Source organism: Parambassis ranga, chromosome 7 (assembly GCF_900634625.1).
Source record: "Parambassis ranga chromosome 7, fParRan2.1, whole genome shotgun sequence".
NCBI lineage: Eukaryota > Metazoa > Chordata > Actinopteri > Ambassidae > Parambassis > Parambassis ranga.
In genome coordinates this window covers 11,308,047-11,321,290 of record NC_041028.1, presented here as the reverse complement: position 1 = coordinate 11,321,290, position 13,244 = coordinate 11,308,047, and the positions used below count along the sequence as shown (strand labels likewise).

The following is a 13,244-nucleotide window of genomic DNA, read 5'->3' as shown; positions in this document are numbered from 1 at the left end:
TTTAAATGCATAAACCCATACGAATGACTGTGTGAGTGCTGCTGTGTACACAGAACACATAGTACAGCTAGAAGATACAAAACAATTCAAAAGAGAAGATGGTTATTGTACTGCTCAATGTTTAATCAGCAATATAAAAACTTTATTTTGAGTCTGAAAGTTTATGTGTTGGTTCCAAGTCCACAAAGAAAAAGGCTATCTGGGCTGTAAATATGAAATTCTGTCTTTGATATAAAATACACACACACACACACATAATAATTCAATACATATACTTTATTTTAGATATTTATTAACCTACATATAGGCTAGACTAACACCATGTGTAGAATATGCATAGACTGTGTGTAAACAACACAAGATTCATGTCAGTTTATTTTACAGCATTAGAGGTGTAGAAACTTCTGCTGCACAGTGGGCTGCATTCAGATATGGCACGAAAGACTGAGGTTCCTATTAGTTCTTATTTGTTGTCGTATTTTTTGGCAGTCTTTATTTTCACATTTAAACACATGCATTCAGCAAACAAATTATATTATATATACATTGAATACAGAGGCTACGCAGAATATATTCCCATTATTGAGAGTTTTATATATTTGATCAAACTCTACACTCCAATCATATCTGTCTGGTCGAACACCACCTTGGACAGGTAAAATTTAAAGAGTAATGTAAAACCTCCTCAGTCTGTGGCCTATGCTATGAACCATTGACTGTACTACAAAGGTCCCGTTGCATGTCGGGTACAATATTCCCTAAGTACTGAGTGCGCATGCCCAGCAGAAAACTCCATTATTTTTTTGCTCGGAATTTGTAAGAAAAAAAACTGGGCAACTGTGAATTGGGAATAACATGGGTTATTATGGTTGTTGGAATACATTTGAATGCTACAATATTTAGCGGAGCAGAGGCCAAAGCAACAACTGGATAACTGCAGACCGGGAGCGGAACATCCTGCAGCCTTGTTGGGACACTTCAGAATCAAGTAAATTTCAGTCAGTTAGCTCTACTAGCTAGCCTAGCTGATAGCGTTAGCCCCGAGATCCCGCAGTAAAATGAAGCGTTATTACCCTTTGTTTTCTAAATCGGACTGGCAGATGTTGTATAAAAGCTGAGAGCTGATTGACTGCATCAGTCCTTGATTTAGATTACGTACGGATCAATTTTACGGTTATATCTTAAAGTATCAATCGTTTTCAAAACATTATATGGCTAGTCCCGTTAGCTAGACAGCTAACTCTTGATTCTCCCGCGAGCCAGAAAAGCCAGGACTCCAAAACTTCGCCAACACGGAGCTTGACGCAGAGAAAGGTTGGTAGGTCCTGCTGATAACGACGTTAGCTAACGGATATCAGTAAGTAAGTGTTATGTGCTAAAGAGATTCATTTTATTTCGGAGCTGTATTGTGCATAGGTCATTTCTTGTTAAGCTAACACGCAAGAGTTTTGCATCGGAGTGTTTTGTGCGCCTGACAGCTGTCACGACAACATAGTACAAAGTAGGGTAGCTTGCTAGCTTAGCTGTTAGCATAGACGTTAGCTTCTGTGCATTAGACGTGCAGTTAGTGGGATATTGTTCCATGACGGCTCACTATATATGTGTGGAAATTGGTTCAGCTATAAAATGTTCTAAGGTACAATTTAAGTCTCGTTTTAATGCTGCTAGTATGTTCGACACGGAAAGAGACCTGCTCATAATGCTATTATTCAGTTAACCACGGGCCTACCCAAACACACCCTCTTACTTCAAAGTAGCCAAAGCTTGTTCTGAAGTTGTTCTTTTAGAGAGTGTAGTGCATTTGATGTTCAGTTTTGAGGAATGCGTGGATAAGATCAGTTGCAGACGGGCATTATGGCATGATTTATTTACCGTCGCTGTCCCTGCCGGATTACATAATCCACCTCCACTTTTCTTTGTAGGCACTCTGTTTTCATCCAAGCCCCTACTCTGATGTGAACTGAAGAGATACATCTGTAGGAGTCATCCTGTAACTTGAGGATCTGCCTCACAGCTGAGGAAAGTCCAGGTATTTTGGACAAGTCAGGCTTGACTGGCAGTCTGTGTGCTTCAAACCCACCAGCATGTTCACTGGACAGTGGATACCCTAGCCAAAATAGATCCTGGCTTCCCAAAGATGACAAGGTATGCAGCATGTTATTGTTTTAATTGCATTATCTTGATGGTAAAATAAAATCGTTGTGTTTTGGCCACACCCAGTTGAGATGGAGTGGAGTAAATTGTCTGGAGCTTGGAACAGTAGGTACCATGCTACACCTTTTTGATGTGTAGAAGACAATTGGGGTATGAAGTGTATTACCTTAAATGAATAGAAAAAATGTATTTGCAACTCTGTTCCTGTTAAAGTAGTGGTAGTAGTAGTATTTTACCATTTTATTTGGCCAGACCTTGACTGCAATTTATTCTGTTCCTTTTACTCCACCAGTCCTGTCTGTCTACTGTGCACATAAATAACAGTGGAATATCTTTAAAAGGGAAAAATATGTTTAAACTTATCTGCTTTTCCAAGGTGCTGTCAGGCTGCAGCTACGAAATGATGGGAGGCAGTGAGACTGTCAGTGAGGACAAGGATGGGGTCCACGCTGCAATACACGTCCCCATTGGCTGGCAGAGAAAAGTGGAAGGAAGACAAGTGATCTATGTCAGGTGTGTTGGTTCAGTTAAACAAGTATCACAGAGTTATTTATGTCTATTAGTATTTGGACAGGGGAGCTTTATCTATAGCTATAGTTCCTGTGTGAATATGTGTGTTAGTATTTTCTGTAAGAGCTGTAAATGTGTAACACAATGAGAACTTGACCCTAGCTTTTGTTGTGATTTCTTTTTGCTTTTTGATTATCTCCTCTCAATTTCTAATTTATTGTGTTCTTTAATTTATTTATTTTTTAAAAAGAGTATCTCTTATAAAATAACAAAGTAAAACATCTTTCAGTTATATGCACAGCCTAAATTAAGTATTTGTGTTCCTCCCTTGTTACGCATACTATTCTTCCTGTAGTCCCAGTGGCACTGCCCTGTCCACTCTGGATGAGGTCAAGACCTATCTGTTGACCGATGGCACCTGCAAATGTGGTTTGGAGTGCCCACTGATAATCCACAAGGTAAAGCCCTAGCTCTGTAAGTTTTCTTTGTGTTGTGTAGAATTGTGGCACTTTCTCTCCTCTCCTTTCTTCCCTGTTTTCCTGGATAAGCGAGGATACCCTTCCTCAAATTTGTTAATGTTAACATGTTAGTTGAAACAAAAGAAATCATATTCAACAGTTTAGTCAAAATAGCAACATTTCATTAACAAACTCCTCTCCACCTGACCATTTTGTTAGGATTGTTTTTTTGACAGTTTAATGCATCAAGTTCTCTCCTGTCTTATCCTCTTCCACTTTGTATAATGCAGGTTTTCAACTTCACTGTGGGTGTGAAGGTGGAACAGCACAGCCAGCCACTAGGCAAAGCAGAGCAGGACATGACCAAACTGTGTAATCACCGCAGGAAAGTTGTGGCAATGGCCGCTCTGTGTCGAAGTATGCAGGTGTCACAGCTTCCATTTGCCAACTTTCATCATCCAGGTAAATTGTAAAGCTTTGAGGAAAAACTACAACATCTCATAGACATTATCCCAATAATGGAAATATCCAGTGTTCATAATCTATTGCAAATTAATGTACATTTAGTCATTAAAAGACCTAGTCATCACTTGTATGTATGTATGTCAGGTTAGAGCCAGTAAAAACTGAAAATTGGAGCCATATCAGATGTATGTAAACTACTTAGCAACGCTCATCTTCTGAATGTAAAAAAAAAATTTCTGCATGTGTGTCCACCTCTAGAAGTAAGCAATCGAGTGGACCGCCATGATCCACGAGGGGAACCCACAGAACATGAAGAGGAGGACCGTGGCATTTACTATTCAAAACTCCATCCAACCCTGGCTCGACCACACAACAATTTCCACCCGAACCCCTGTGCCAGCCCAAAATCCCCCCACCAGTTTATTTACCCTTACAATGGATCTTCGCCTGTCATTCACACAAGCACAAACTCTCACCATCCCCTAGAAGCTTTAAAAAAGCTTCACCATTCGACTGTCCCAGCATCACCCACCTCTTCCTCCAGCTCCTCATTCCCAGCTTACAGCACAGCCCAGAGGTCACCCCGAACCCCTACACCTCAGAACATCATTCAAGGTCAAAGAACACCCAAAACCCCCGAGACTCCCGGCTCTCCTCGGCTGGGGCCTCTCTCTTCACCACCTCCCTGTTCATCTATGACACTTAGTGGAGGAGGAAGGAGAACACCCACTCAAAGCCATCATCCCCATGTTGTCATCATGGGAGGATCCCCTCCCTCCCGGTCTCCCTCCCTCTCTCCATCTGTCCATAACACGTGTGTGTCTCCTGCTCACCAGCGGTCCCACCACCCTTCAGCCTCTCCTTCCACCCTTCTCTCTGAACATGGAGGTGCAACAGCATCAGCAGAGGGAAGAGTGATGGGAAGTATTTTGTCCCAGAGGAGGAAATCCACCTCTTCCTCTCCACACTCCCCACTCCCCAGTGGCTCCCCAAATCCCAGCCCTCACTTCCCTAAGTACAAGTTGGAAGATATTTTGGAGCAGTTTAAGAACTCAGGCAACAGCAGCACTAATAATCACCACCTCCTAAACCCTACTAATCCCTCTTTACTGACCAACCAAAGCGGTAGTACCCCTCATGTTCTCTCATCAAAGCCCTCAAAGAGTGCTCTGACTTCCAGTCCAGGACCACCAGGCTTTGGTTTCAACTCTACATGGTCCTCTAGTTTACCTCTGGGGCCATTTCTAAACCATCATAGCCATCAGGGCAAGCTGCCACACACAGCGTCTTTTCCTGCAAGTAGCCTGCTCTCTGCAGCTGCCAAAGCTCAGTTGACTAACCAGATAACCCAGAGTCAGAGCTCAAATGTGGCCAGCAATCCTGGGAGCTTGCCTTCTTCTTTGGAAGTCCTGAAAGAGGCACAACAGCAACAGTCAAAGGTAACAAACAGCACTTTACATAGCAGCCACCCTCCCTCTTCTATTGCTTCTACTAGGCCACCCCATTCCTCCCTTGCAGCAGCCTCTGCTGTCCTTTTTCCTCCATCCCACCCTCTAATCCAGTCCCTGGCTTCATCCTCTCCTCAACAGCCTTCCATGGTAGAACGGAATGCATCTCACAGGAAGAGGCAGCGACGATCTCCCACGGTCCTCAGCATGCTAAGAGACACCCAGCAGTTGACTAATGGACCATGGAAGACCCTAACAGAAGACAGTGTTTCTGCTAATGTTATCAACCTGTCCTCCTCCTCTTCAAACTCTTCCTCTACCTCAGCTGTGCAGAACCAGAATGCTGTCATGTTAGATAACCATCATCCAATCCTTCCTGGGCAGATACCCAGGCCCCCTGCTCCAAGACCTACAGCACACATTTCTCGGCCTTCGCGGCAGCCTGAGGCTCTGGATTTCACTACAGGCGTGACACCTACAGCTCTTGGCTTGGATCCTCCAACCCAGCCTTTGTCTGCTCTGTTACACCTGCTCAGTGTGCAGAATGCGCATGCTATAGCCTCAGCATCCAACTCTGCCTTAGCACAGTCAGGATCTGTGTCTGTTGAAGGAGGTGGACACACTAATAAACAGAGCCCCAGACTCTCACCCTCTTCTCCAGCCTCTGACTTAAATGTGAGGCACCCACAAACTCAGTCACAGTGCCGAACAGATAACACTAATTCTCTACCCATGGTGCCACAGCCACTTTCTCCTCCTCCCACTTGCTCTCAGTTCCCATCATCACTCTCTCAATCTCTTCCTCAATCTACTAAGTCAAGCCTTCTACAAAGAGAGTCTCCTTGTACTGTGATGTCTGACTCAAATATAGCTTTCCACAACAGTAGCAGTCCATCTCAGCAAATGTCTCCATCTTCCTCTGAGAAACATCAACCAACTGATAATCACATTCCTACAATAGATTATGTCTCCCAGGAAACATCACAGGTAGCTTCACCACAGGGCCCTGTGACGACAGAGATTGGTGGTAATGGCATATCTCCATCAGGTGTTTCTGTAGGGACATCCACTTCCCCAAAGCCACTTGATCTTAGCAACCATGTCTTGGCCCTTCTCACAGCATCCTCAACTGTGCCCCAGGGGGAGTGCAACTCCTCCAGCCGTATCACTGATAGTGAGATGTCTTCCCCAGGAAATCAAGGTAAGGATATTCTCCTGCCTGAAGTTTGTGTTTAGTTTTAAAGTTTCAACCTGAACTTTTTAATGCATGTTGGTTAACATTGTTTACAAATGGCAATGTAAAGAAAATGTACTATTTTTTTTAGTTATTCTAGTTAACTTGGCCTTTTAATGTTTCAAAAGTAATGGGTGTGACTGTTTTCCACAAAAATAATCTTTCAAGTTATTTAAAATTAAATCACATAATTTCTCTAATCCTTCTTGTAGTGTTTCAGTAGTTTTGGTTTACTGAAAAATTTGTTTAATGATTAAGAAGTCGTGTAGAACAGAGGTGAATAATGCATGTCTTTCCCATAGGACCGGAGGACCTGGAAAATGTAGACCCAAAAGTCTCCACAATGACCAAACCATCCACAGCCACCAGTCCTGGGCTTACATGCTCCCCTCGCCAAGGACAGAATCACAGTCCCCCTTCAGTTTTGGGAGACTCACCTGCTGCATTACCTCTTTCCGAAGCCTTCCCCTTCATGAACCAAGAGCAGCTGCTGCAGCTGCTGTCATCTACAGGAGGTCTACCATCTCTCCTGGACCCAGCAGTCCTGGCTTCATTGCCTTTAGGGGCACTGTGGCTTGGAGGACAACATGCACATATACCTGCTACCAACGTTAACCCACAACTACCACAGAATCTTGCAGAGCAGCAACAATCAGAGCAGCAGCAGTTACTGATACAACAGCAAGAGACACAGCAGCAAAACCAAGATCAACAACAGAAGCAGATAAACAGCAACCCTCTGTTTCCATTGTTGCCTTTGTTGAATGGGGACCTGCCTCTGAACCTTTTGGGCCTGCTGAACCCACTCCCAGCCCCAGCTTCGGCAACGTCTGCTGGACAGGATGCCGATTTAACAGAAAAACCCAGTCTTCAGGCTTTGCTCATGGCCTCCCTGTTGCTTGGACAACAGCAAACCTCCTTGTTACCTCTGTCGTCACTAGGTCAGCTGAGCCAGGTCAGCTTAGAAGTTCCTATCCAGCAATCACAGCAGATACCTACCACACTGGAGGGCCTCTCTCTGGATAAAACCTCTGGCCTCCTGGATCCATCCTCTCTAACAGGGCCAGGGCTTTTGGAAGTCTCCCAAGGCCTTGTTCCCATTCCTCCAGGAGCTGAGGGCCATATCCAAGCCCTGCAGTCTCTCCTCTTACCTGCCACTCTTCCTCACCCCACAGCCTTTCTGCCCCTTAGCCCTGCCTTGCTCACTGCTGCCCTGAGCTCTGCTGAGCTCCACCCTCCTCCCAACACCCAATTAGCTCCTGCTCAGCAAACCCAACATCATACCCACCCTCAGGTAAACTGCCTACCTCCCATAGCTCTTTCCTCACATGCTAGTTCCCCACAAAAATACCTACATCCTCAGTGTTTTCCCCTGCATCAATTAAAAGGTCGTTAGTGTAGCAATAATAAGAAAGGGGGTCTTTATTCAGTCTTTTTAAAAATAGTAATTGTTCATGCATTCTTTAGAAATTCTTGTATTTCTGACCCCCTAGTTTTTTACTTGAGTAGTTTGTAAATTGCTAGAAACTCCTAACATCAACATGTGCAATCTGCATTACCGTTTCAGGTACCTACTGATGCCGGTGATGAGACACTCATCCCTGTTTCTCTCCAAGGAAAGGACAACCCCATCCTCCAACAGTTGCTGCCCACTTTGCTTAACCCTGCTTTATTAGGTGAGAATGTGTATAATAGATCTTTATCATGATTAAATGTGTTTTGTTAAATATATGACTAAATAGTATAACTTAAAACCCTGCAAAGACACTGAAGATGTAAGTCAGCTGCATCAGTGCATCTGTAAATTGTCTTTCATAGGAGATCTTCATGGCATCGCAGGCCTCCACAACATGGTGGGGATTGGAGCAGGTTCTATTCTTCTACCCCCAGTCCAGGCCTCTGCGTTAGGAATGCCTCTGTTGCAGGGTCCTGATGGAGCTATCAACATAATCAATAACATACAGGTAGGTACTCTTCACGCAGTGTCACTTTACAACCAAAAGTCAGGAAACAATATTTATGTTGGTTATTAATATTGACATCGACTCTGGACATCTGATTGATGCCCTAAAAGTAATCAAGACATTACTAATCTTTCTCTCTTTTCAGGACAGTTTTTAACAGTTGGTATGTGCTTTTTGTATTTTCTCTCCAGCTAAACCTTGCACCACCCTCAGAAGGAGAGAAGCCAGTCGCATTACAGGAAAGCCAAAGCCCAGCCTCACAGGAAGATATACCAGCCAGTCAAATTACTCCTGAAACAGTCCCAAGTCCTGTTCCAGCTCCAGCTACTGCCCAAGAATCCTCGCCCCCCACTCAGCCCTCTGGGACTGAGGGCAGATCTGTTATTGATCCTTACACCTCCTTCATGGACACAATTTATACCTCCTTCCTTCAAGTTAGTGCTAAAGAGCAGGAAGATGGGGCCCACCTGGGGCCATCTGACCCCACTTCACCCTTCTGTGCCTTACCGCCAGTTTCTTTCCCTGTTGATCACCATACCCGGTCTGTCCCAACACTGCCACAGGCAAGTGCCCCAGTCTCTCTCAGCCCACGTCGAGCTTGTTCCCTCCGGAACCCAGACTTATCCCGGCTCAGTTTGGAAGCAGCAGCCCATTCCCCAGCCCAGGGGACACCCAAACCTACTGAGGATGGGTCCACATTACCCTTACAGAGGAAGCAGGTCATGGTAGAAGGACATACTCATCCAGAGCCTCCTCCCCTGCCACCCATATACTTGGAGGAGGCCAAGACAGACTGTACTGGGCCAGCTGCAGCTGTGTGTCCCTTTGTGGAGGCAGGGGTAGAAAGGCAGGGACATGTTCCCCATGCAGAATACCTCAGTCCTAGGGATGGATGCAGTGGGAGGCCCAGTGAGGAAACGGCTGGGATATTGCTGCACATAGAACAGGGAATGGTGAGTGCTGAAGTGTTGAGTGATAACCATGTAGCTAGCGGTGGACACTAAGTTAACCATACGTTTGATCAATTTAGTCTCTCAAATTAACATTTGCCTATATTAAATTTGAAATGTTTATGACAAGCATAAGATGAGGCAAGCAGTTTCACTCAATGGTTAACCTCAAAACTCACTAAAAAGGCTATGGGGCCATGAAGATTGAAATATGGGTTGGAATCAGGTTTCCTGGGATTTATATATATGTATTTATAAATTATCTACATATATCAACTACAAACTACATCTTAAATTTCTTGTTCAATCTATTTGTACTGTCAATCACAACAGTTCTTTTTAGATGATTTTTTGATTTTTAATGGACCATGCTTTAACATAGTGCTGCCATTCAATTGGTGTAACTGCAGTGACCTCATCATCACATGACATTATTTGCATGCCAGTCTTTTGATGGATTTCTAAAATATAAAAGAGAAGCCTGAAACAGACCAAATGCCCAAGCCACATGTGAGCTATGATTTCAAAATTGGCCCGAAGCCTAGCTCCAAGGGTGTAAATAAGTCAGCCCACAGAACTCTACTTAACTACTACTCTAAAAAAATAGCAGAAGTGATGACTTTATGATGATGCTAATGTAAAATAATGCCTGTTTTTGCATCCCAAGGATCAAGTAGGAGTAGCAGGGGGAGCCAGAAGAGGAAGGAAAAGAAAACAAACGTAAGTTGCCTTTTTGATGGTCCATTCTTCAGACATAGGCTACCAATCATTTTCAGGAGATATTTGTTCCAAATAGTTTCTATAAGGGCACATCAGAATGATGAAAACCAATGACTTAAACACTACTAATTCCAACTATTCCCCTAAGAACTTCCAGTCAATGAACAAGGACATTCTGATTGATCACCTTTGAGGATTTATTTTTAGTTTTGCTAAATGTTTGATAATTTTCCTATTAAATGTGTTGGTTGTAAAGTATTGAGGGCTAACATGCCTCTTTTTTTTATCAGGCTACAGAACGTGTTAGAAGACTTCAGAGACATGGATTCTTCAGCATTAGAGGAAACCAAGGCAGTAAGAACCACCCCCCGTAATGAATTTCAGATGTTGTTTTTTAATTCACCAGCATTGATTATCAATGATTACTCACTAGTTTAAATAATCTGTTTAAACATTTCTCCCAGTTGTTAAGGCTAAGCTACATTAAATGTGAAATGTATGCAGACTGTTGATAGAGTGGAAGCTGGTGTGTGTATATTTCATGGAAAACCCCTCTAAAATAGGCCAGTCTTCCACTTATATTATTTGTGTTACATGACAGAATTAGACTGTAAATTGATCATATTTTCTCTAAAACCAACTGGCATATAGGAAATGATTTTGAACTTTTAATTGTTGGTTTCTGTTATCATGTCTTGACTGTCCCTTGGACAGAATGGCAGGCTCAGTTATATGAAAATTATTAATGTATACAAGTGTCCCCTACTATATTCCATAGAATTTACCCATTTTACACAAACCAGTTAAGAGGACCATTCTAAGGCCAATCGGCTCTGTGGACAGTCTGAATATGTTACACATTCACTGTAGTTTGGTAGTTAGAATTTGTTGCTGCTTTCTCAACTCAAACTCTATAGTTGTACAGCACTTTATTCTATTACTTTTCTCTAGCCTATTTTGTGCAAAGTTATGTCTTTAATATTACATTTCACACATTTGGATAAATAATTGTAACTGCTGGTGGTAAAACAAGGACTTTTATTGTGTGCAAAAAAAAAATTTATTGGGGGAAGGCTGTTGTGTAATATATTTAAAGCTATGTGACTCTATTCACTATTAGACAGCTTCCTATCATTAGAATGAATTTCAAGGGATCACTTGTGATCAAATCTCACTATATGCAAATCATTTGGGAAGCATCCAGACACAATTACATAACTTTTGAAAATCTCCTCTAAGACCTAAACTGATATCTTGTTTTATAAAAAAAGGGTTAGGGTTAAGATAAAGAGAAAAATCAATATCATATCAAGGCCTGTTATTGTGGGCTGCAAGAAGTGAGGGACAACCCGCCTATCGGTTGAAAAGAGTTTTGATGGATGATGGGAATGATTGTGCAACTCTGACTGGGGGGGTGGACTGAAATGAGGCTGATAAGAAGTTTTCTCTCTCTCTTTCCTTACAGACGGCACTGCTTAAGCCTGAGAGGTCAGTGCGTGGCAGGCGTCGACGAGGCACCAGGTCTCAAAGGCAGTGATTGGTGGAGGGTGCTGTTAAGTCAAAGCTGTACACCTATGAAAGGCGGCTGGGTGCCTCTCTATACCCCTCCTCCATCTCTCCACCCTCATCACTACTGTGTGACCTTTTTTTAAAAAAAAAATCAACTGCACTAATATGATGATGTTGTCATGTCAACCATTGTTATGGCAACCACTATTAAAAAAATAGCTAGTCTGATAAATTTATTCTTAAAAAAAGTGTAAAAATTGAAGAGCGATGTTGTGGAGACTTTTTCACTTAGGTTTTCTCTTAGGTCTACATCACAAAATGGTTGCGTGACATTGTGATCAAAGATCTGTCAATTAGGTTGATGTTAGAATTATATCAAAGAGAAAACATAAAAATAACAAGTACTGTTTTGTTCTGATCAGTGTGTTACTGTGAGTCAGGATTAAGCCCATCTACTTGAACGATGCTCTCTCCGTTGAAAGTGTGTCTGTGCATGTGTGGATGAGTGTGTCCTTATGAGTGTTTGTTGGACAACAGTGCTGATGCTGAGCCCCTACTGTCTGTTGAATTTATTTTTATTTCAGTAAATGAGACCCTGTCTGTTAAGAAGATAAAAGGCTCTTTGCGGTTATATTCTGGAGACAGGGGTTGTACTTCAAAGAAACGTTCCTAAAGGTTTTCAGAAGGTGCTGAAAGAGAATATAAGAAGGAAAAGACTTGATTTTTTTTTTCTGACGTAACCCATTAGCCAAGAAACTGATTCAATGAGGCTTCTTAGGCAGTTCACATCGACCAATGTTCATACACAGGAAAAAACAGATTTTTTTGTTGGCTTTGAGTATGTCCTGTGAGATGTTTCTAAATGGTTTCTGCATCAACCCTTTGGATAAGTTCATTTCCCAGAATTATCTTGCAACATGCCAGAGTTATCCAACAAATCAGACATTTCTGCAAGTCAGTGTGATTTGCAAGATCCACACAAACAAGCCCCTAATACTTTAGTGCCATTTGTCATATGTTTGCACAAACATAGCATTTCACAGGCTGTTTTCTTTCTCTGAATAGTTGTATGTAGCTCTGGAGACTGTTTAGAAGAAGTCATCCAACAAGTCTCTCCCTCCCAGCCACGAGAGTCTAGAAAGATTACTTGATTCTTAGAAAAACAACCATGTGCAGAAAACCTGAGATTACAGAAAGTACTGTATGTCCTTTGTTTGAATGGATGGCTGGAATACTAAGATGCAGAGTGATGGTGTATTTATGTGGATCTGTTGCATCCATGTTACTGTGGATGTGGAGTGGTGTCCTCCCTCTGTCTCATATCACTGTGTGAGCTTTCCTCCACACACTGCCCTGCCCCAAGAGTACTGGCATTTCTAGCTGTATTTAAATAAATAACAAAAAAAAGAGAAGAAAAGTAAAAAAGAAAGCAGATTATGCAATTTCTACACTTGGAGATTTGTACATATGTACAGTTAATGTGTTTTATTTTGTTTTATATTGTTAGAAGACAAAAGAAAACAATGAATTGTGAATTTTTTCCGGGAATTGTAATTAAGTATTTTTCTCATTCTACCCCTTGCTTTCAATACTCATGTTTAAAAAGACAATTAAATTGTGGACTGTAGCTTTCTTTTTTATATGGGAGTCATTTTTATTTAATATTAAACTATTTACAGTAAAATGTATCTTGTGTTGATGTGTGTTCTGAGTTGTATGAGCTAAGATTGATGGATAAGATCTTTTCTTGGTGCTTAGTTTAACAAGTACAGCAAAAAGCTGCTCCAAAAAGCTTGATGTAATGTGATTTTACATTGTCTTCAGGTACCAAA

General features: G+C 42.2%; 1 protein-coding gene across 4 annotated transcripts; it reads left to right on the top strand.

The window, feature by feature from the left end:
* The first annotated feature begins 796 nt into the window (after positions 1–796).
* On the top strand, positions 797–13,054 carry mbd6 (methyl-CpG binding domain protein 6). Of its 4 annotated transcripts, none has more exons than XM_028409998.1 (13): positions 797–988; positions 1,923–2,145; positions 2,531–2,667; positions 3,020–3,122; positions 3,413–3,584; positions 3,846–6,236; positions 6,572–7,563; positions 7,837–7,945; positions 8,088–8,233; positions 8,425–9,186; positions 9,851–9,903; positions 10,194–10,257; positions 11,369–13,054. In XM_028409998.1, exons 3-13 carry the CDS (start codon positions 2,555–2,557, stop codon positions 11,438–11,440), a joined length of 4,977 nt encoding a protein of 1,658 aa, XP_028265799.1. In that variant the 5' UTR covers positions 797–988; positions 1,923–2,145; positions 2,531–2,554; the 3' UTR covers positions 11,441–13,054. The 4 variants fall into 4 exon arrangements, with proteins under 4 accessions (XP_028265799.1, XP_028265801.1, XP_028265800.1 ...); XM_028410000.1 differs by lacking the exon at positions 797–988 and adding an exon at positions 999–1,314; XM_028409999.1 differs by lacking the exon at positions 797–988 and adding an exon at positions 999–1,357.
* The last annotated feature ends 190 nt before the right edge of the window (positions 13,055–13,244 follow it).

Coding starts and splice junctions, on each gene's coding strand:
- mbd6 (XM_028409998.1), top strand. CDS start 2,555: ATGATGGGAGGCAGTGAGACTGTCAGTGAGGACAAGGATGGGGTCCAC. Junction 2,668..3,019: donor AGACAAGTGATCTATGTCAG/GTGTGTTGGTTC, acceptor TTCTTCCTGTAG/TCCCAGTGGCACTGCCCTGT. Junction 7,946..8,087: donor GCTTAACCCTGCTTTATTAG/GTGAGAATGTGT, acceptor TGTCTTTCATAG/GAGATCTTCATGGCATCGCA.